Genomic DNA, 20,162 nt, shown 5'->3' on the forward strand with positions numbered 1-20,162 from the left:
GGAGATGAACCTACTACACTGTGGCTCAGAATGTGCAGAGAAAAACAGCCAAAGCTTGTTCCCTGAAATTTTACCTGCAGGAACTCTCCGGCTTAACAGCATCACTGAAAAAGTTCCACAGGTCACTCAGGGAAACAGGGATAGTTAGTGAGGTGGGGCATCAGCCTTGACATCTCAAGAGCTCATCTATTACTGCTGCACAATCCCCAGCTGAAATGATAATTTGGCGCATGGTCTCTCAGTTGAGGGGCAAGTAACGAGTATTATCATCCTGACTGGGAAGCCATTAACTCTGTGGAAGGTCTTTCATATTAGTCAGGGGAGACATATCTTCTTTTTCCCAAAGAGGGCAAGAACAGGACCTAGTGAAGCTGACCTTTGGTTCCTCAAAGGGATAGGTCCTACATTTAAAAACTGTAAGATCTGGCATGCAACAAAAAAGTCTTATTGTAAGGAAATGAGAATGGCAAGAAGACATCTAAATTGAATCCATGTATGAATAAGCCAAGAAGTATATTCAAATAAGCCAAGAAGTATATTCAATCAGCACTACATGAAGGTAGTTTGGCCTTCATTTGAAAAGACTCTTTCTTTTTCTTTGTGCTAGCTGTTAGCTGTGAAATGATAGTGTGTGTGACACGGTACACGTTGGAACTAGTTGGGACATGCTATGGTGAATCTCACAGCTATTGCCAGTTTTCATTAGAAGAAGCCAGGCTGTTTCCACTTCTGCAGAAGAAATGATTACACCTAAGGGAAGGGAGGTTGAGAGAGAGGAGAAAAAGGAGGAGGAACCTTGCTGCTTTCTAATTTTAGTGAATCAGTCAGAATGAGAACAGGTAATTATCTATTTAAAAAAAAATAAAGAATAAATGAATAAATAAATGAATTCAGCTGAGGAGGGAGCCCTGGGAATATTTGCTATCATTTTAGGGATAACCAAGTTCATGAAGTGGGTTTGCCTTATTAAGCTTTAATGATCAAACTGTTCATTGTCTCCACCTAAGCTGCTGATCAATTCTTCCTGACTACTCAACAGGGAGAAACGCGTACCTCAAAGGATAATGTCCTAGGTGCCTGCCTTAGGACACGATGTATTGCTGTCCACAGTGTATGTCTCTCCCCACTGTCTAGGAAAGCACAGAACAGATGCTTAACTTCTAGGTGTCAAACTGATCAATGTGCTCATGGGCAGCCTATTCTTCTATTACCAGATTCATTGCAAAGCCTTTGTGGGGAGGTGTGCCTGAAATGGGAGAAGATCTTGCTAAATAATTGGCTTAGTTCATTTTGATCATGGCCTTAAACCAACTACCTGCTTGCGGTCCATGTCTCTCTCTCTGGAGCTGGAACTGTCTGTGTCTGGCACAGGGCAGCACCTGACCTCTTCTCCCAGGGGCCACCCCTGTAGATCCCTGCTGCCAGCACCTGGACACATAAACCCAATGCAGTGTGGCTTCCCAGGCTTTGTCCTTCATGCTGTAGAAGTGCCCTGCATTTTTAAAGCATGGTGCAGAGGGGAATTGCTCTAGTGTCTGGTGGTTTCGCTCTTTGTTTTTAATGTACTTTCCAGGTGATATACCAGCAGGAAAAGCCACAGGGCAAAGTGGGGAAAATATTGTTAATGTATTCTGATTAAATTCGTTGAAACAAAGCAGCTTCCTGCTTCCTATGTTCTTCATTGTCTGCAGCGTAGTTGTCCCTCCTCCAGCATAAGCTGGCACCTTCTTCTCTTGGGAGCCCCACGCCTGCTCTGATAAAGGCTGATGAAGTTAGCGCCCCAGAAAAGTAAGTTTCCAAAGACAAACCTGAACAGCCAGGCAAATGACATTTCCACACAGCATTACTGAATAAGAACAGTGTCCTCAAGCTTGCTGTGCTGTGCTGGGAAGCAGGTGTGTGATGGAATATTGATGGGTAATCTAGAGAGCAAGTGGATGCTTTTAGACCCAGCTACAATCATGCTGCCAGTGAGTTGTTCTGTCTTCAGACAATCAGAGACTGTGTGTCTCTAAGGCTCCCGTTTTTTTTTCTCCTGACACAACTGTGGGAAGGGCTGGTTTCTTTCTGGGGAGAGAACCAAGTCAAAAAAGAGCTGGAACTGGGGCTGAGGAACCTGCCACATTGGGAAAGTGACAGGCAAGCTGTTACCAGTAAGGTTGCCCAGAATGTATGAATACATAAATAAGAGGGAAATTTTCTATCAGCAAGAAAATGCACACCATGTTTCCCACCCTCCTTGAAAGAGCTCCAGAATTAGAAGGTTGTGCCCATCTTAAAAATCTGCACAAAAGTTTTTTCCAATGTGCAAACTTCCTATCCTCCCACATTCTACAAGCCCCTTTGGCAGAAATCTTGCAGAAGGGGGATTTCTACCCTCAAGCACAACAAGTGCCAGAACTCAAACACAAACTTCATCATCTGCTAGGCAAGATTTGAAAAGTAGTCACAGGGTAATACACCTGCCTGACCTGTTGACATAGTGCAAGGAGCTGCCCATCGCTAGGCATAACACAACATCTCCTTACAGTCCTGCAACCCAGCCAGCTCAGACACAGAGCATCATTTCTACTTGTTCTTTTTGTCTGTCCTGCCCTGGCTCTCAGTTTGACTGAGGTGGTTACTGGCTTCTCTGTTTTGCACACAGAGAGACCTTTCTTTCTAACACTTCTCAGAGGCAATAATATTCCTTCTGCCAGTATCAGAGTTTCTGTTTTCCTCACCACATTTGTGCTAGCTTCTTCTGTGGGCACTTGCATGGTAATAATTTTTAAATACTCTACTATTAGTAAAAGAGACCCACTAACACAGGGCTTCTTTTGTGGCAGCAGACACTGAGATTTGAAAGTTTTCTCCCTGCTTCTCAGCAAAAGCTATTACATGAAAATATTCCAGGTTTTAGCAGCAGTTTGGATAACTAGGGCCTTTACCGAAATGTGCTGAGGTTTTGGCCAAAAAAAACACCCCACCTGATCCAAAAAAAGCTCATGTGTGTTTCAGTGAAGTGTTTTCTTAGCTGTTCTTTTTAATTACTCTTTTTACATTTGAAGTATAACTGTTCATTAATAGCCTGAAGAGATGGAAATTTCTGAAGTCATAGCATTCTGCTGGTTCATGGCTCTGTTAGGCATGCACAGATATTTTATGAAGGGAAAATTATGGCAAGGTCAATGTGGGCAGGGGCATGGAACAGCATGATCAGCTAAGCACGTTTTTGGTGTGCATGGTCACAGGTGTGTGCAGGCTCAGTTACTGATGTGTTTCTTTCCAAAACTCCCTGCCATTTCATGTCACCCAAGGCTCAATTTCAGTGTGATTGTAAGGTCTCTCACTCACCCCTGCTCCCCCACACCAAGAGAACTGGAAGTCTCATTAATGATGACAAAGTGTTCAGACAGTATAAAAAAGAGAGCCAGCCTTCACTTGCCTAGCTTGAGGAGGATAACGTGAGCATGGCTGGGTATCACTTAACCCATAAGTGAGTACTTAGAGCTGCTGCTTTTTGAAGTGGAGACAGCAAAAAGCCAACACGCAACTGCAAAAGAACCCATTTATTGCTGCGTCAGAAAAAAGGACCCAATCAGATTGAGAAAGAGAAAGAAAATGGGCTTGTGACTTTGTCCTGACTCACTGTCTGGAGGATGAATTGCTCCACCCCACAAGAGGTTCCATTCCCTCCAATCTGAATTGCTATGAGTTCCTGCATACATGGAGAGGGCAATAAAAACTGCAGGTAACAACCAAGAGCTCAAGAACCTTTGAAAATGGTTATAGTAACTGCTATCCCTTGAAAAGGCTCTTTTCCTTACTTTAGTAAATAGAAGCTGGTAGGAGTGATATGAAACTCCTTTGTCTTGTTGCCATAAAGCAAAGGCATGCCTATGGGAAATGTACAGTAGAGTCAACAAGCTCTTCTATACAAGGTTTGTCTCTCCCTTTAGTTGTAGAGCTCTTAACTTGATGTAGGTTGTGAGCTTCACAGGATCTGCCCCTGCTCACATATTGAAAATGCCAAACATCTGTTCTCTGACCACAGCCAGTCAACAAAAAGGATGAGAAAATTTCAACAGTTGATTCCACCTGGAAGAAATGCAAAACATGCACCTCATCTCTACTATGGGCTTTTAGCTATCAGGCCAAGCTGGTTACAGGCTGTTGCAATGGTGGGAGCTTTATTATGCAGTGGCTGTTCGCAGGTGACAGCAGTTCTCCAAATTTGTAACAGCAACCCAGCCTTACAGCACTATAGACCCTGAGCGTGTCTCTCTAGCACTGTAACACCATTAATGCTATTCAGTTGTATTGTTAAGATGCACCGGATAGTCTCCCTTACCAACTTTCATTTGCTACAACCATGACTTCCAGAGCCTCTTGGGGAGCAACAAAACTGCCTTGAATTACAAAAAGGAGAGGCTGGTGTGCCAGATCAAAAAGGGCTAGAGAAAGGTAAGTGTCTTGTCCTGCATTTTTTCATGTCCCTGTGGAGGGCTGCAGTATGTGAATAAACACTCATACTTTCTTACTTGATCTTTTTGGGTGTCAAAATTGTTCTTCGCATTTTTAAAGCATTTTGATGTCAGAATTCTCCTCTTTGTTGCCAGCTGATGGGATTGAGAAGTACTTGTTGTACTTCAGAGGGAAATGTATGTAAAAGGTTTGAAACTAATTGGTTAACTACCTTTGATTTTACTGAGTTTTGGCTCTGAGCTTATGGCAATGCCTTGGTCTCCACAGATGTACTGTCAGGGTGGGGGTGCTAATTAGATCCTAGCCACAATGGGGTATGGCAGGATTTATTCCACACAGAAAAATACCCAAGGAGTTAATGACAAAAATTAAATAGTCTCACAGCAAGGACTAAAGATAATCACCTTACTAATCTTTCCTGAGCTCTTACTATTGCAAAATTACATTGTCTTGTGCTGTCAGCAAAGTCATCATTGAAAACATTGGTGTAGGTTACTGAGGGGAAAAAAAAATTCTTAGCAAAAAGTTAATGTCCTGTCAAACTCATCCTGTCAATCTAGGGAAGTTACTGAGGACAAAATAACCTTATGAGAATGGTGTGGAAGCAACTTGTATTTCAGTATGGAGTCATAAGCAATGACTGTGTTTCAGAGCAGACTCACTGCAGCACCTTTGGCAGGGTAGATCTTACTTAAGCTTTCTGTTCACCAAGAAGAAATGAATTCTCTCCCATACAGGTCACCCAGAAAGCTGGGAAAAAAATGCAGATGCATACCTAAATGTCAGTCCAGGAGACTATTTTCCTTCCAGGTTAGTCCCCAGGATTCTCAGCAGTGGTGATGCGTGCTCTTTTTATATCTGGGACTGTTATCTCTTCTAGTATTTTGGAATATATTTCTATTTTGCTTCTGTAACTATTAAGCTGTTTATGATCTGTTGTCTTTGTTTAGACAGATTTTTGTCTTCCTCATTTCCCTCAAATCTACTAATAGAAGAGTACAACTGAATGCAACTGACCCCACAGTGCTGACCTACAGTCGGGGACAGAAATTTAGTTGTGGTGTACTTTCAATCATGTACAATGATATCGCTTCCAGAATGCTTTCTAAGTTCCTTCTTGATCTGCCGTGATGAGCTCTGTTACCTGCCCCTTTTCTTTGCTGGTAACACACTCCTATATGTACTACAAAATGCCAAGGACAACCTAAAGTTACTAATAGCAAGAGCTGATATATGCACAAAGAAGTGCATGCAACATCTAGAAACAAAATTGGCACTCAGAATCCTAGAGATTTGCAAAGAGATCAGATGCAGAGAGCTCATGTAGTTTATCTACTAAGAGCTGAACTTGAAATGAATCAGTCATTTAAGGTTCAGACTCTGAATTTCAGCTGGATTCAACCTCCAGTCTGCCAAAGTGCTCATGATCAATAAGGCAATGAAATGATGAACGCTAGCAAGCACAAACCTGGCAATGCAGGATGATAATAATTTCTAAGCCTCGTGAGCAGTCAATGAGTTCCCTATCCCCCTGGAGAGGACAAACAATATTTATGATGCTTTGTACCATAAGACAAAGCTGACTCCTCATCTTGCAGTGAACAACTCCTTATCCACTGGAGCATATGTATTAGGTTCTTGTAGAAACACAAGCCCAGATGTACACCGACTGAACCAGAGCTTTCAAAATAAGATTAAATAATGCAAAAATAAAAATTAAAAAAAAAGAATAAAAGATATTTTCATGTATGGTAAATGGAGACTATGGAAAATAAATAGTTCTATCTAATCTAAATTACTGCATCATCTTGGGGAATTAATTTTACCAGACTTGTACTAAAAGGAAGTCATTGGGCAAAGCAAAAAATTGCAGGAGACAGGAAGGAGGACAAGCAGCTTATACTCCATGTTCTGACCTTGCAAAGTGCACATATAAACACAGATATATCCTATGCATTTATTTATGCTGTCAGATGCATTCTAAACTTACACAAGTGACTGCATTTGTGCTTTTCCAGGGTCCCTGCTGTTGGCTTCTGGGAAGTTTTTCTTGTCAAAAACTAAATGTCATTGGAGACACAAGAAATCATATCCCACTTTGGCTAGGAGCACACCTGCTCTCTGCATCACTGGAAAATGCCTCTGTTCTCACGGGAACCTTCTGCAGCTTGACCCCATCCTGGTGATCACGGAGCAAAACTAAATTTTCACTGTAACATATAAGCAATTAAACTATAATTGTTCATGTGGAATATGAAACTTTTCTTTCTTATTATCCTGTCTCAGCTGCTTCAAAGAATAGAATTGACCCAGATTTTCCTAATTGAAGCTGCAAGTTGGATTCTGGGGGAGAGACTTACCAAAGGACCTACCAGGCTTAGGACTACCATATGTACAGTACTTATCTTGGGCCCTGTGGTCACGAATCACTGTGGTGATTTCACTCAATCTTCCAGGTACCTAAAATCAGTATTTTAGAGCCTCTGATCCTATGCTCTTCTTCATGAGTCAGATATTCTCTGCTTACTCTGGAGATTTCTTCTCTGATTACAAGATGGAAGTCTTTGCTATTCAGCAGTAATTTAATCACCTCCACTCCTGAAACTTTCTAAACCTCATTCCCTCACACTGAGGCTGACCATTATGCAGTAAGGCATTGTTTTTTTTAATATGGATGCTGCGTACACAAGAGGAAGTAAATTAACATACTTGCAAACACAGAGGAAAGGAAAACATGTTTTTTGCTGAGTATTCTGAAAAATTCATGATATGTGATATCTATGCCTGTTCTTTTTCATAGATTCTTGCTTCTCAGAGAGGAATAAATTTGTTCACAAGTTGTAGTTCACACCACCTGAATGTGGTAATGGGAAAGAAGCATTTTGACTGGGACAACGTAGCATAATCCAGGCAGTTGAGCAGTAAGCAGAAGGGCCAGTTTGCTTCAGCATAGAGTCAGCATAGTGGATCAAGCCATGATATGTTTCCCATGTCTATGTCTCTCATGTACACCTGGTCTCACCTCCACTGAGGCCAATGGAAACATTCCCCTTGATCTGAGTTTGCAGCAAATTCACCGTGTCCTCTGCAACCAGGATCCAGATACATCTCTGTTTTTTAACTTACAGTTATGCAAACAGCAAGCATTGGACATATGTGATGTTGCTTCCAATTAAGGTAAAGTAGCAAGGCTTGTTGAATACAGATCAGACCTGCTCAGGAGAGCAGTGCTTTATATTCCACTGTCTCCACTATGGGGCAGCAGAAAAACAATTTTTATATCTATTGATTTGGGCAGCACTACTCTTGGATGGGGAGGGGCAATGGGTATTCCAATAGGAATGTGTTGTAATCCTGGAGCTAATTAGAGACGAAAACAGGTGTGGGCTTCTCAGGCAGCAATGTTGCCATGAGGTAGAAGGAAGTGACTGTCAGATTCCCCCAGTGCTACCAGAAGAAGATATTGATGGGAGGCAGAAGAAAATCAGATGAGACCTTTGTAATCCACATCTGCATCTGATCTGTACTTGTGGTGCAAGCGGAAAACTTGCACTGTGTACCTGCCGTGGGATCCCCCTGAGGGAAACAGGTGATAAGACTGAAACGCATACTGGAAGACCTGAACCAAGATAGATGATGAATTAAAAGCTGCTGTGATTTTGACAGAGCTGAAAGCCTGAGCTAGCAGAGAGGAGCGAGGCACAGCAAGCCACAAGGAACTTGTGGGGAGATGGAGCCTTGGATGAGGTAAAGAACTCAAAGGACAGAAGCCATGTGTACAAATAACCTCTGCTAGAGCTGGCTGGAGAACTCTGATGGCCCCGAGGAAAATGGCTTGGGGAAGGTCTGTTCCAGGAGAGATGAGGCATGAAGCAGAAACTGCTCATATACCCACAGCTCTGCCTTTGCATCTTAAGTGCCCTCTTCCCGAAGTTTTATTGTCCTCCTTTCTCTCTATGTGCCACCTCTCTCCTGAGTTGTGCTCCTGTTTGGCTTACACACAATTGAACAATGTAATGTAGGACTGCAGTTTCCAGACTTTGCCTTGTTCTTTTCCATTATTAATCAGTCATCTTCCACTAACACAGGGTCATGGTCAGCAGAGCTATGCAGCAGCATGCAGTGACAAGAATACTCAAAGACACACACACACAGAGCCCAGCAGGGAGTGGCAGGGACTGAGACACCCAGTACTCTTGCTCATACCTTTCATTCTTTACCACAGCTGGAACTCTCACTGTAGGAAGATCTGTAAGCAATACTGTAGCATTAATAAAAAGACAAACCAGACCATAGCCCATCGCAATGGCAGATATTTTCCTAAGCCTCTGACTGAAAACTGCCTCATCTTCACCTGAAACTTAAAGCCAAAGATATGCTTATCAGCCTGTTCACTCACAGGGAGACCAAAGAAATAGTGTAGAAAGAATTCAGGCTTATATAAATGAAATACACATGGAGTCTTTTTCTGTACTCCTGACTCTCACAGTTGTGGAGTTAAAGGTCAGTACTAAACCCTACCTGTTGCTCTCAATTTATTTCAGTCCTACATATAGCCCTGGCAGAGGGTTCCATGAGGTAATGATGGGAAGATCTTAATTGGGCTGGTCTTCTCTTTAGTAATGGAAGTGAAAAAAATAACTTGGCACACAATAAATGAAGCCCAAAAGGACAGATGAAAGATAAATCTTTTTGCAGTAGCTGTGTCTTTTCAGTTTTCCAGATTTTTTTTCTTTTAAGAAGGCATTTCAGAAAGAATCAGGTTAGACATGAGGAGAAATATTTTAATTGTAAAGGGTAGTTAAGTTCCAGATCATGTGAGAGTTCTTCACCAGCCGAGGTCTCTAAGAAAAAGATGAGTTCAGCTCAAGTTAACCCTTGAGGTGGAAGGGTGGGCAAGTTGCCCTCTCAGTATCTTCTCTAACCATATGCTTTCAAGTCTGACTGATAATTTTGTTCTTTTTTTCTTGTGTTGTGGGTTGGAATGTGAATGAAATTTAAGAGGACTGTGTAAGAAGAGACAAGGTCTCCCCTAATTTGTATATGAAGCAAGAAAAGGAACAAGCATTGGAATCTCTTGGTAGCTTTTAAAAGCTCATCTGGTAAATAAAATAATAATTCCAGAGATGGGTGTATCTGCCACATCTGTTCAGACATAGATTCAGCACCACCTGCAGCTACACAAAACTCCCTGAACAGAAATGTAACCAGTATCATTCATATGCCAACCTTTTCCCAGAAACTAAAACTCAGTGTTAGCTGATATGCAGTATTATTTCTTGGGATGCAGACTGAAGACAAATTTCAGGCTCTCAGAGCACCTTGCGAGGAAGAGGTGTCTCCTGAGTGAAAGAAGAGCAATGTTGTCAGTTGTCCATAGTGAAAACCACCAGCCATGAACAATTCTTCACACATTGTGCACAGCTGTGTTGCGGGGTTCCTGTATGCATACCTCAGATTTCAATCACCCAGATGCAGCCACAGTGGAGGAATCTTGGATGACAGCTGCTACCAGCCACAAGAAGTGCTGGCCAGACAGGTCCATCTAGGACATGCTGTTCCATTACAAAATTCCTGCTATCCATACCTGCATGTGTTTATCTTATCAAGGCATTACAACATTTACTTGCATCCCACTGCCTGCTGTAGGCTTCACACACACACACCCTGAGTCAGCTGACCCTTGTGTTAGTTGGACTTGTGAACATGGCAAGCTAGCCAAGGGAACATGGTTCCTTTCTGTGCTCCAAGGACTGAAACATGCCTTTGTTTATCTTCTTTACGTGCGCAGCAGCTGATGCTACAAGTCTGGACTGCAGGACAGGTGTGTAGTACCAAGAGCACCAGTACCCATTCCCTGTTTATCCAGGTATAAGGAGGGAAGAACAGGATGCAGTGAAAATACACAGGGCTGAAAGAAGCTGTGACTATACGAAGTATATACATAGTAATATTTAGAGACTGTAAAACATGATAGTTCAACCATGTCAATAGTAGATACAGTTATGTGAGTAACTATAATAATATTGGTGAGTAACTATAATAATCTTAGCAGCATACAATCATGGTAAATATTAGTAGCATAATGTTATGGTTATTGTATTATGGTTAACCCAACCTGCTAACATCAGCAAGACCACTCTGTTGGTCTTTCGGATCCCCATACAGGGCAACCTGCCTGGCGTGCCGATGGGAAAGACGTTCATCTTGGCAGCAGTTTATTTTCAGACTCCAGGATCCTCTGCACTGATAATCTTCTGCTGGTCCCACCACGCAGCCTTTGAGTTGTCTTTGTATCCCCCACAAAAGTCTTTCTCTATTTCCTTAGCTTCTCCATATAAATCACTTGTTGTTCCTAAAGAGTCTGTTCCAAATCTGATCCAAAGATAACCACTCACTTGCACCTTGATTGTCTTACTGGAGGGTCAGTTCCATAACTGACACAGAGATAAGCAGTTACTTCTGCAAGTGTCTTGACTGTGATGTTACTGCTTTATTCATTCTGTGGCCTAGGTATTTTCTAGATAGATATGTTCCTTTTTAGTAAGCAATGGTTAGCTTGTCATAAGAGATAGTAACTATATTTGTGGTTGGTTGACATTTTAGCTGCCAGTCCACCTTGGTTCAGCAGGCCCCCTGTTCCTTGACACCCTTTCTGCCATTAGAATTAGATCAAATTTTCAACATATTTCTAGTGCATGCACTTACTTTGGCTTCCTGTGGAAAGCAGAAGGAATATGGAAGGAAAGAGATGGAGAGGAAGTTGGTGGCAGCATTGTTAGTCAGGTCGTTTACTGACATGCAGTTAGTAAAGTGCAAGAGCCGTGGTATTTTTTCCCTACTCTTTCTACCTGATCACTGTGGACTCCAGACTGCCAATATTTCACCAACATATGACCCAATGAAAACAATCCTTATGTGACAGCATACTAATGACTTTAGAAGCAGTAAGGTGGTTCACATACTTAAAATGTTTCTGTATCTTGCTGGGTTAGGTCCATAATTCTACACTATTAACTAGATGGTGGCATGAGTGAAAGCCAAGCAGATAATGATATACATAAAGCCTCTGATATTAAATTGTGTGGGGTTGGACCTTGAAAAAAAATGAAATTATTCTCACCCTTCAATTTTTTTTTGTGATAATGCAATTTTTCCCATCCTCAGGAAAGCCAGAGCAACAAAAAGATTCATTATTTTCAGTTATATTTTTAAATATTATTTGTTGACTCCACCTAGAAGACTTCATGTGAAGACACTGAGATGCTTTTTAAAAATTTTGCTCATATTAATAATTTCTATAATTTGATTTCCTCTGAAACAATTTCAAACCTGAAAAATGCCATTTTATTCACCTATGAATCATCACAGCATTACATTTTGATTAATGTAAAGCATTACAAAATACCACCAAGTTCAAATGATAAAACTGAATTCTCAAAACTGATTCTTTCCTATAAAAATTGTTTTTGATGAATGTCATCTTTCTCCAAGAGAAGTATACTTTTGTCCAAAATAAATTTGTATTTGAGTGTTACATAGGTACTATGAGGAAATGGCTTGTTTCTACATGTTGTAGCATCAGTATGGGTAGGAACCAAGAAAAATGAATTTCTGTACTTGGCATTTGTGTCAGTAAGGTGGAATAATATAATCTGGTTTTCCATAATGCCCTTCTATGGTGAAAAATCTCTTTCCAGGCCATATATTACCCCATTCTGCAGCTGCCCCGTAAGACTGGCCATAACTTGTAAGAGCTAATGTCTGTCTATCACTGTGCAATTCTCTGAGGTCAATCAGTAGAGGCTTCCTAAGGAAATGTGTTGGCACAGTCTGCTAAGTACAGTGCTAATTCCTCCATATAATCTTTGAGCTTGCCTCTGTCCTAGCACAAAGAAGCACTTGAGTTGTTGTTTTTGTTCCAATTTTCCTGTGGCCTGGAAGTTTGTTCAACAAGTTCATGAGCTAGAGGATCAACCTGCCATGAGCTGATACTTGTTTTGAGATGGAGGATTTGAGAGCATGAGGTGACCTGTGTGCTACTATGATTTGTGTTGTTTCTGCTACTGCTCTTCCCCTTTAGCTGGCAAAGGAAGGTAAAGTCAGTAGATAAATTATGCTGGGAATCACCTAGAGACATCTACCTGTGACTTGAAAGGGAGAGTATCAGCCACCCATACAGATTGTCCACAGTCTAGGAGTGTACGAGTTTCCCCCTGCAGTGGTTGCTGGTCCTGAGTTGGATCTCGTTTGTGGTGTTCAGCCCTGTAACTACAAGTTGATCAAATGCTTTGTTTACCTCAGATGTGAATAGAGACATCATTTGTCTTAAACATCTCTCCCATGAAATCTGGTGTGACCTGCATCCACTAGATATGAAAATCGTAAGACAAATGTCCTTAATGAACTAGGGGATTTTGAAGTTACTGGTTTTCACCTTGCAGGCTGTCATCCTAAATCTTAATGATGATGAAGAAAGGAAGCAAAAATATTGCCTTTGCTCAGAAATGTTTAGGAATTTCTTGTCAAACCCCAGAGCCCTTTGAAATCAGAAAGTTATGACAGCAGCAATGCAATTTTTCTTTACTGGTAAACAAGTTTGCTAGTCTTAATGGAAAAAAATGAAAAGAGAAAATAATGAAAAGAGCATCTACTTAATGTCTGTTCAGCCGTACCATACTATTGATACTAGAAAATACTGAGTACTTTGTACCAACATAGTTTTTTGATGTTTTTGAAATCATATCTGATTTTCTTTTCAAAGTTCTTTTCCAGCTTATACATGCAAAATGTTTTACTGGCCTTTGGATGGATTTAAGTTACTTTGTGGTTCTGATGTACTAAGAGCAATCTTAATTCCATTTGGTACTTTAATTAAAATTTAGGCATAAATAAAGGAATGGCTTTTACAGAGCAATAATTTTGAGGCTGATAGCTACTACAGCAAACCTGAATGCCTTTCCTCTTCCTCACAAAGGTCAAATGCCTCCCTAATGTAGCTGGAGTGCAATGATTGTAAGTAATTGTAGAGGTGCTTGTGAGGTCACTGATGGCTGAGGTGCTGATGGGGCAGGAGCAGGCAAGTGTGAGCAGCTATAAAAGTGGCTGGTTAGAAGGGGAAATGACTGAGCAGGAGAATGTTCCTGCCAGCCTGGGAGATGTGAGCCTGGGGACCAGAAGCATCCTTGAAATGTGCAGCTAGCCTCTTTGAAGCACAGCTGGGCACCAAGAAATGGGATAACTCCTGAGATTGCACTGATGATCATAAAACCAAGTTTAACCTCCATGTATCATCAGAAAAAGTGGAAACAGTCTGGGAAATTTAAATTCATCTGAATAAACAGAGCAGGTCTCTGAGCAACCTGATCTAGTTGAAGATGTCCCTGCTCATTGCAGGGCAGTTGGACTAGATGACCTTTAAAGGTCCATTCCAACCCAAATAAATCTATGATTCTATAATAAAGAGGGTAGCTTACAGGTATCCTTGTTGTATTATTCTATAATAAAAAGGGTAGCTCGCAGGTATCTTTGTTGCTGTAGATTTGCATGTAACAGTTTGAGCTGATTTTTTTTTTTTTTTGAGCACATGTCAGCATAATCACAAAAATTTCTGTGCAAATAGTTAAGGAAATAGCAGAAGAACCTGAGAATTACTGAAATGTATGAAGGCTGAGGGGTTATGGGGGTTGGTGGTGCAAAAATTGTTTTCCTTGGACATACCTTCAAACTAGCAGTTGGAAAGAAAGTCCAAGTCACTATGGAAGCTGAGATACTACAGCACTTCTCTCCCTAGTCTGATGCACTCATGCATATCTTTACTTCTCTATTAAATCTAGCATTTTGAATATAAAATTATAAAATGGGAGTTTGGTTACTCATGTAAGGTCATAGTGGTGTGCCTTTAATTCTTAATGGGAGTAGCAAATTGCAGGTATCCATTCTACTCGCAGGTTTAAGGATGTTTCTCTTCAGACAGTATGAGTCAGCTTTACCCCCAGAAATGCAGAGTTGAGTGTGCAAATACAGAGAGAGTTTCTCATGAAGGTTTATTTTCACTAAGAGGTCTTCTGTCCCATTTATACAAAAAGAACAGGGATGAGGTGGGATCTCCCACATGAGAATATCCAAAACTGACATTTTCAGTGCAGTCTGCCTGTCTGTCCTGTCCTGTTTGCTTTCTTTTGTTGATAATTAATTTTTTCCTGAATTTTTGCCACATCTATAAATCTTTACTATAAAATGCTGCAGATGGAATTTAAAAATTATTGTGGATGATGGACTTGAGCATCAGATTTGTTAACAGTAAAGAAGAGGATCAACACCAGTAGAACAGTAAACCAGAACTTTACTAACACAGAGCTTGTATTGTCTTTGCTAGGCCCACAGCTGTATAGTCCCAAATTCTCTGCTGTGCTTGTTTCTCAGTGATCTGAGCATCTGATCATCTTGTCCTGTGAGACCTGTCTATCCCCTGGGCTGTACTTAGTGGGGGAGTTGTTAGGATGGGTAATTTGGGTGTCTGTGTAAAAGAGCAAAAGCAGAATATTAACACTGATGTTCATGCTGCAAAATATGAGGTACTGTGTATGATGGCTGGCTTCATCAGTCATCCTGTTCAGTGGGTGACTGACAATGTGTTGTCTCTCCCCTGCAGTATGGGATAAAGAAGAAGGAAGAAAAGGAAGCAGAGGCCCAGGCTGCACTGGAAGCTAATGCTGAAGGGAGCCTGACGCGCCCAAAGAAGGCGATCCCTCCTGGCTGTGGGGATGAGGAGGAGGAGGAAGAAGAGAGCATTCTAGACACAGTCATCAAATACCTACCAGGGCCCCTGCAGGACATGTTCAAGAAATAATAGCTGCAGACTGTTAGATGGGCATAAACAGTACTGCAAAGGATTTCTCTTTTGCCCAATGGGGATTTACAATCTTGCCATCCATCACACAGCCTTCCCCACCTCTGCCCTCTACTGCTCACTAGGAGTCCTTTCACGTCCCATTCCCTTCTGATTGCCTCTTTCCCTTCCTTCCACCCCAAGACTCATCCATTCCTTTTTTGTACATAGTCACATCCAGTAGATGCCTCTGAATGGATGTAAAGATTAAAAAGCTGCAGACTACACAACTTTTATTATAAGCCATAGTACTATATATGTTCAATAAGGCAACTGTACATTAAGCATAGAAAAGGAACAACCTCGTGTATTTCCATCCAAAGCAGGAAGGAGTGTTCACTAAGTGTGAACAGTGACCTCTTTAATTTTCTTTAATTATCTTTTTATTATTATTTATAATAATTATTAGTCATTATTATTAATGTTCTTGTTGATTGGCTCATGCTAGCCATTTGTTATTGAGCACATCTGCCCATGGAAGGGGTATCTCAGTTCTCCCGTGGAAGCAGAGCTTTTCCATTTTAATTCCATCATTGGCATAAATAAGAGATCATTTGGAAGGTAAATCACGCCTGACTTACACAGCTGACATCACTCAGAACTGTGGAAGATGTGAGTTGTCTTCCCTCAGATGCTGGTAGAAGTTAAATGCCTCAGAATCTAAGCAAGAGTCATGTTACTTTGGGAATTAGCCATATATTTAACTTGAAAGAGAAGATTTGGTCAGACAGTTGCCATACAGAGAGCTGAAACCACAGGAGAGTGAATAGTGCTCTGGTAGAGGACCTACCCAACCACTTTGAAGACAATGACCAAGTACATAGACCTCTCTGGTTAACTAACCTTCCTCTTTCTGCCCAGTGCCATATTCAGCTGTCCCATGCCCAGCAGTGCTTGCAGGATGGACATTTGGTTTCCAGTATATTGTTGCAGCTATGTCCTGCCCACCCCTTCCTACAGTGTGTGGGAGAATGTGGTGGCCTGAATGTTAGCTGTGGCTCCGGAGATCCAGAGATCCTCAGTATGCCTGCTATGTATCGTGCTAAATTACTGTGTTGCCTTGGTGAGGTCACTTCTTTTTCTGCCCCATCCAGCTTCTCCAGCTGTAAAATGTAGGTTTCAGTCTCTACCTACTATAAAGGCATAAAGTGAGGATGCTTCTGTAGTGTTGTGCAGGAGCTAATTAATATTATAACAGAGTGTGGCATCCCTTGATTCTAGTGGGGTGGGAGTAAATCTCTCTCTCACCATTATCTTTTTGCCTTACCCAGACACAGATACAGAGGGCTTCTCAATACACCACTGTAGGTATTGAGTAACTGCATAGGATAAGCCAAATTCTGCTGGAGTTGTTGACTGGCTAGCCCATACACACACTCACATACCTAGACAGACTTATTTTGAACACAGACTCTCATGACCAGGTATGTGGCTTGTCATCTGAAGAACCAGTCCTGGAGTTTTTGCATTTGGCTAGGTCTCTGTAGTTGCTGTTGTGAGACCATCATGCCTTCTCAATCTCACAATCTTGTAAGAGAATCGGGGTTTGTCTGGCAGAACTAGCATTGCTTGTCCCTGTCATGGGAACAACAAAAATCTCCTAAGTACATGGAAGACATTTGGAAGCAAATATGTGCTTTCTACTGACAACAAAAAGAGAAGTGATCTCAAACACTTCATTATGTAGCTAAATTAAGCATTTTACTTCAGTGGAACTTTGATGCACTTCTTCAGTGGGACTGAGTTTAAGCAAATATCTCAGTACTTTCCTGAAGTCTTTTCAGGTAAGCAGAAGAAATCTGCATCATGGTTAAGGCAGTGAGCTTCTGAACTCTATGCCTTTTAACAGCATCTCTCATAATAGGAGAACAATACTATGAAAAAGAAGAAATATATTTATTTTGTCCTCCTCACCCAATTCTTATTCAGATATGATAGTCCTTGCTTCTTCACAAATAACTTCAACAGTCAGTTTCTACCAAATCCAAGGTGGAGGCTGCGAAAATTTGATTGATCTACAAGTCAGAACCAGCTGATAAAGATGCAACTTATTTCAGGCTGGATCTACAAACAAGACATGTTCATTCACGTACAAGCTGCCAAGGGCTCCCCAGAGGAAAGAGAAGGCAGGTTTTACTCTTTCGGATAATGTCAGTGATTTTTTGCCCTAACTTTCATTTAAAGCAAGATGAGTGTCTCCCCCCTAAACTTTAATGACCCAGAGCATTCCTTTTCTCTGAATCAATGCTTGGGTATAGCATAGCAGTGTTGAACAATTTACCATTTTTTAGTGAGACTGTCCTACTCACGCCGTGCAAATTCAGCAACTAGTAATTTGAGCCTGTTTAAGTGAACCTCAAAGGACTGAAAATTCTCCTGTCACAAAGGCAGCAGCTGTTTTTGATGATCTGCCACAGAGGGAACTAAATCCAACACCCCTGAAAGCTAAAAGGCAGAGGCTGGCTCTTTGCTTCAGCCACTCATTGGTAGTGAAATCTAGCCCAGATCACACTGACACAGACATCAACACAATCTCTGTGGCCTGCATCCTCTAATGCATAAACATAACCAGCAGAAATGTGCTCCTGCTAAAAGGAACACATCCATTCATATTTTCCCTTGGCCTTGTGCTGAAGAACTCTGCAAACAAAGAGGATGAGCTCATTCCGCTTTGCTTTGGCCTTTCTCTACCACTTGCTTGTTGACCTTTCCCTAGCCCCCACCATGGACTCAATTCCTCATCCAGCCAAATACTGCTCCTGACTTTTAAGCCTAGTGTCCTACTTGCAGAATGGTACTGCCAATTGTTTGTTTTCACAGTCTCACTGCCAGTTTGATGTGTATGTGTGTGCACATATGTGTGGAAGATGACGAAAAAGAAGAAGAATGGGAGAAGAGAGAGAAGGGAAGAGTGTTTGGTATTACTTTTTCTAACTGTGCCTCAGCAGCTGTACCATTGAATGACTGGTCTAAGTCAGGATCTTGTGTGGCCTGTGCTCAAATTTCTTAAGCAGGTAGTGCTATTGCTGGGCTCAGAGCATTAAAAAAACTTGTTTTGTGAGCTGAGCTCCTGAGATGTGTGAACTTCTGGATCCAAACCATGAAGAGGGCCACAAGAACTCTGTGCTGAGTTTGTTAGGCTTCATGCCAGGCTCACAAAGCAGAAAAAAAAAGGAAGGTGGTTTATTAAATACTCTTTACTGAGTCTTTTTTATTGTGGGAGCTTCCCAACCCAGCCATGTTATCAGTTCTGTACCTCAGCTCTCCACACCCACAGCAGCTCTTCTTCCATGGACAGCAAAGAGTTCAGCCAAGTGTGAGCTGGTAGTTCCTATTTTAATTTTCCTTTTCTTTCAGTAAAGAAACATGACAGAAAATCTGCCACAGATACTGGACAGGTTTTGCCTCACATAACTTTTGGCACCTTGCGTGAGTTCTGGACCTCTCCTCAAGTCATTCCACTGTCCCCAAAGTGCCTAAGCCATGCTGAACAGACTTGAGAGCAGGCACTCTCCCCTCCCTTCTGCCCATCCCTTTCCCTTCCCACTCTGAACTGGCAACATGGGACACAGACATTTTTGGCTCACGTGTGAATGTGAGAAGCATTGTCCCAGATACTTTCCCCCTCAGCAGTCAAGCAGGTGTCGAAGCACTTACACAAGACCAAAGAGAAGCATGGTTCATTGTTTGGATTCTGAATATCTCTTTGTCTTTCCATGCCATTGTTTTATTTACATCACCGGTCTGTTCAATCTCAGGTAAATGAGGTCTTTTGTTTTTTTAACTAGTTTTTATTTACACAGAAAGGTTGGTGGCTAGACGCTGCAGCCATTTTCCTTCACAGCTCCAAGACCTTACTTGTTAGTAAAAAAAAAGTCAAAGGGCCTCCACATTTGGAGGGTAAATGATTCAGTTTGCCATTGACCTTGTAAACTCACATTTATATTTAGAGAAAGCCATATGAAATCAGACTGCAATATTAATGATGAATGCTACTCTTGTGTTTAAAATAAATAAAACAAAATATAAGATCATGTGCTAAATCACTTTGGAGTTCCTCTGTCTATGTTTCTAGTACCGTACGTTGGCTTAGGTCCCTCCCAGCCCCTCTCCTTTGTCAAGAAAGATCATACCAATGCTGCTGAATACATCTTTTAGGCAAGCTTACTGTGCTAGAATAAGCATTGTTAGAAATTAGCTGTTGTGACCTCAACGTAATGTCTTATGTATCTGAAAGTTGTCTGTATCTGTTCTGAATATCAAATTAACTGTTTCTTCATGCACTGAGTTAGTAAAATGTTTCAGTACTGTCATTAAAAAATTGCTTGTTTTCTGTCTTTCACACACACAGAGCAAAATTGAACTTAGCCACGCATTTTTTTAGTAGAAATGCTCCCCAGCTTTCTTTCAGATGCATGCAGTAGTCTCCAAGCAACTAGAAGATGATTTAAAGTAGAGACTTTGTGAATGTGAATTTCATTTGTTATTTGCCTGCTACTTTTTCTGCATGATGTGGGTAAATGGTATGATGCTCCTTTAAAATGGAATCACAGCCAATAAAAAACCCCAGTGATTTCATACATTTTTTGCAATGCTTTCCTGTGAAATTCTTACCAGGCTACACTTGGAATGGAAGTATGGATGCTGATATAAAAATTGAATGGTAACAGAATCAAGGAGAAACATGGATATTATTTAAATGGATATGTTTATTTTTTCATTTCTCAAAAACACTGATGAGGTTTGACATCTATGGGTGATTATCAAATTTTAAATAAGTTTTGCTATAAGGAATTAGTTTTCC

The 20,162-nt window shown here is 41.2% G+C and overlaps 1 protein-coding gene across 1 annotated transcript in view; it reads left to right on the forward strand.

Moving 5' to 3' along the window:
• The window catches only part of CPLX1 (complexin 1), a 129,445-nt gene extending 109,516 nt beyond the window's left edge, over positions 1 to 19,929 (forward strand). The window contains exon 4 of the mRNA XM_049796405.1: positions 15,122 to 19,929. Coding sequence (XP_049652362.1) covers positions 15,122 to 15,319 — 198 coding nt within the window. The 3' untranslated portion in view covers positions 15,320 to 19,929. The remainder of the gene's footprint in view (positions 1 to 15,121) is intronic.
• Positions 19,930 to 20,162: the final 233 nt, after the last annotated feature.

The sequence above is a fragment of the Accipiter gentilis genome, chromosome Z (assembly GCF_929443795.1).
Source record: "Accipiter gentilis chromosome Z, bAccGen1.1, whole genome shotgun sequence".
In the NCBI taxonomy this organism is placed as follows: Eukaryota; Metazoa; Chordata; class Aves; order Accipitriformes; family Accipitridae; genus Astur; species Astur gentilis.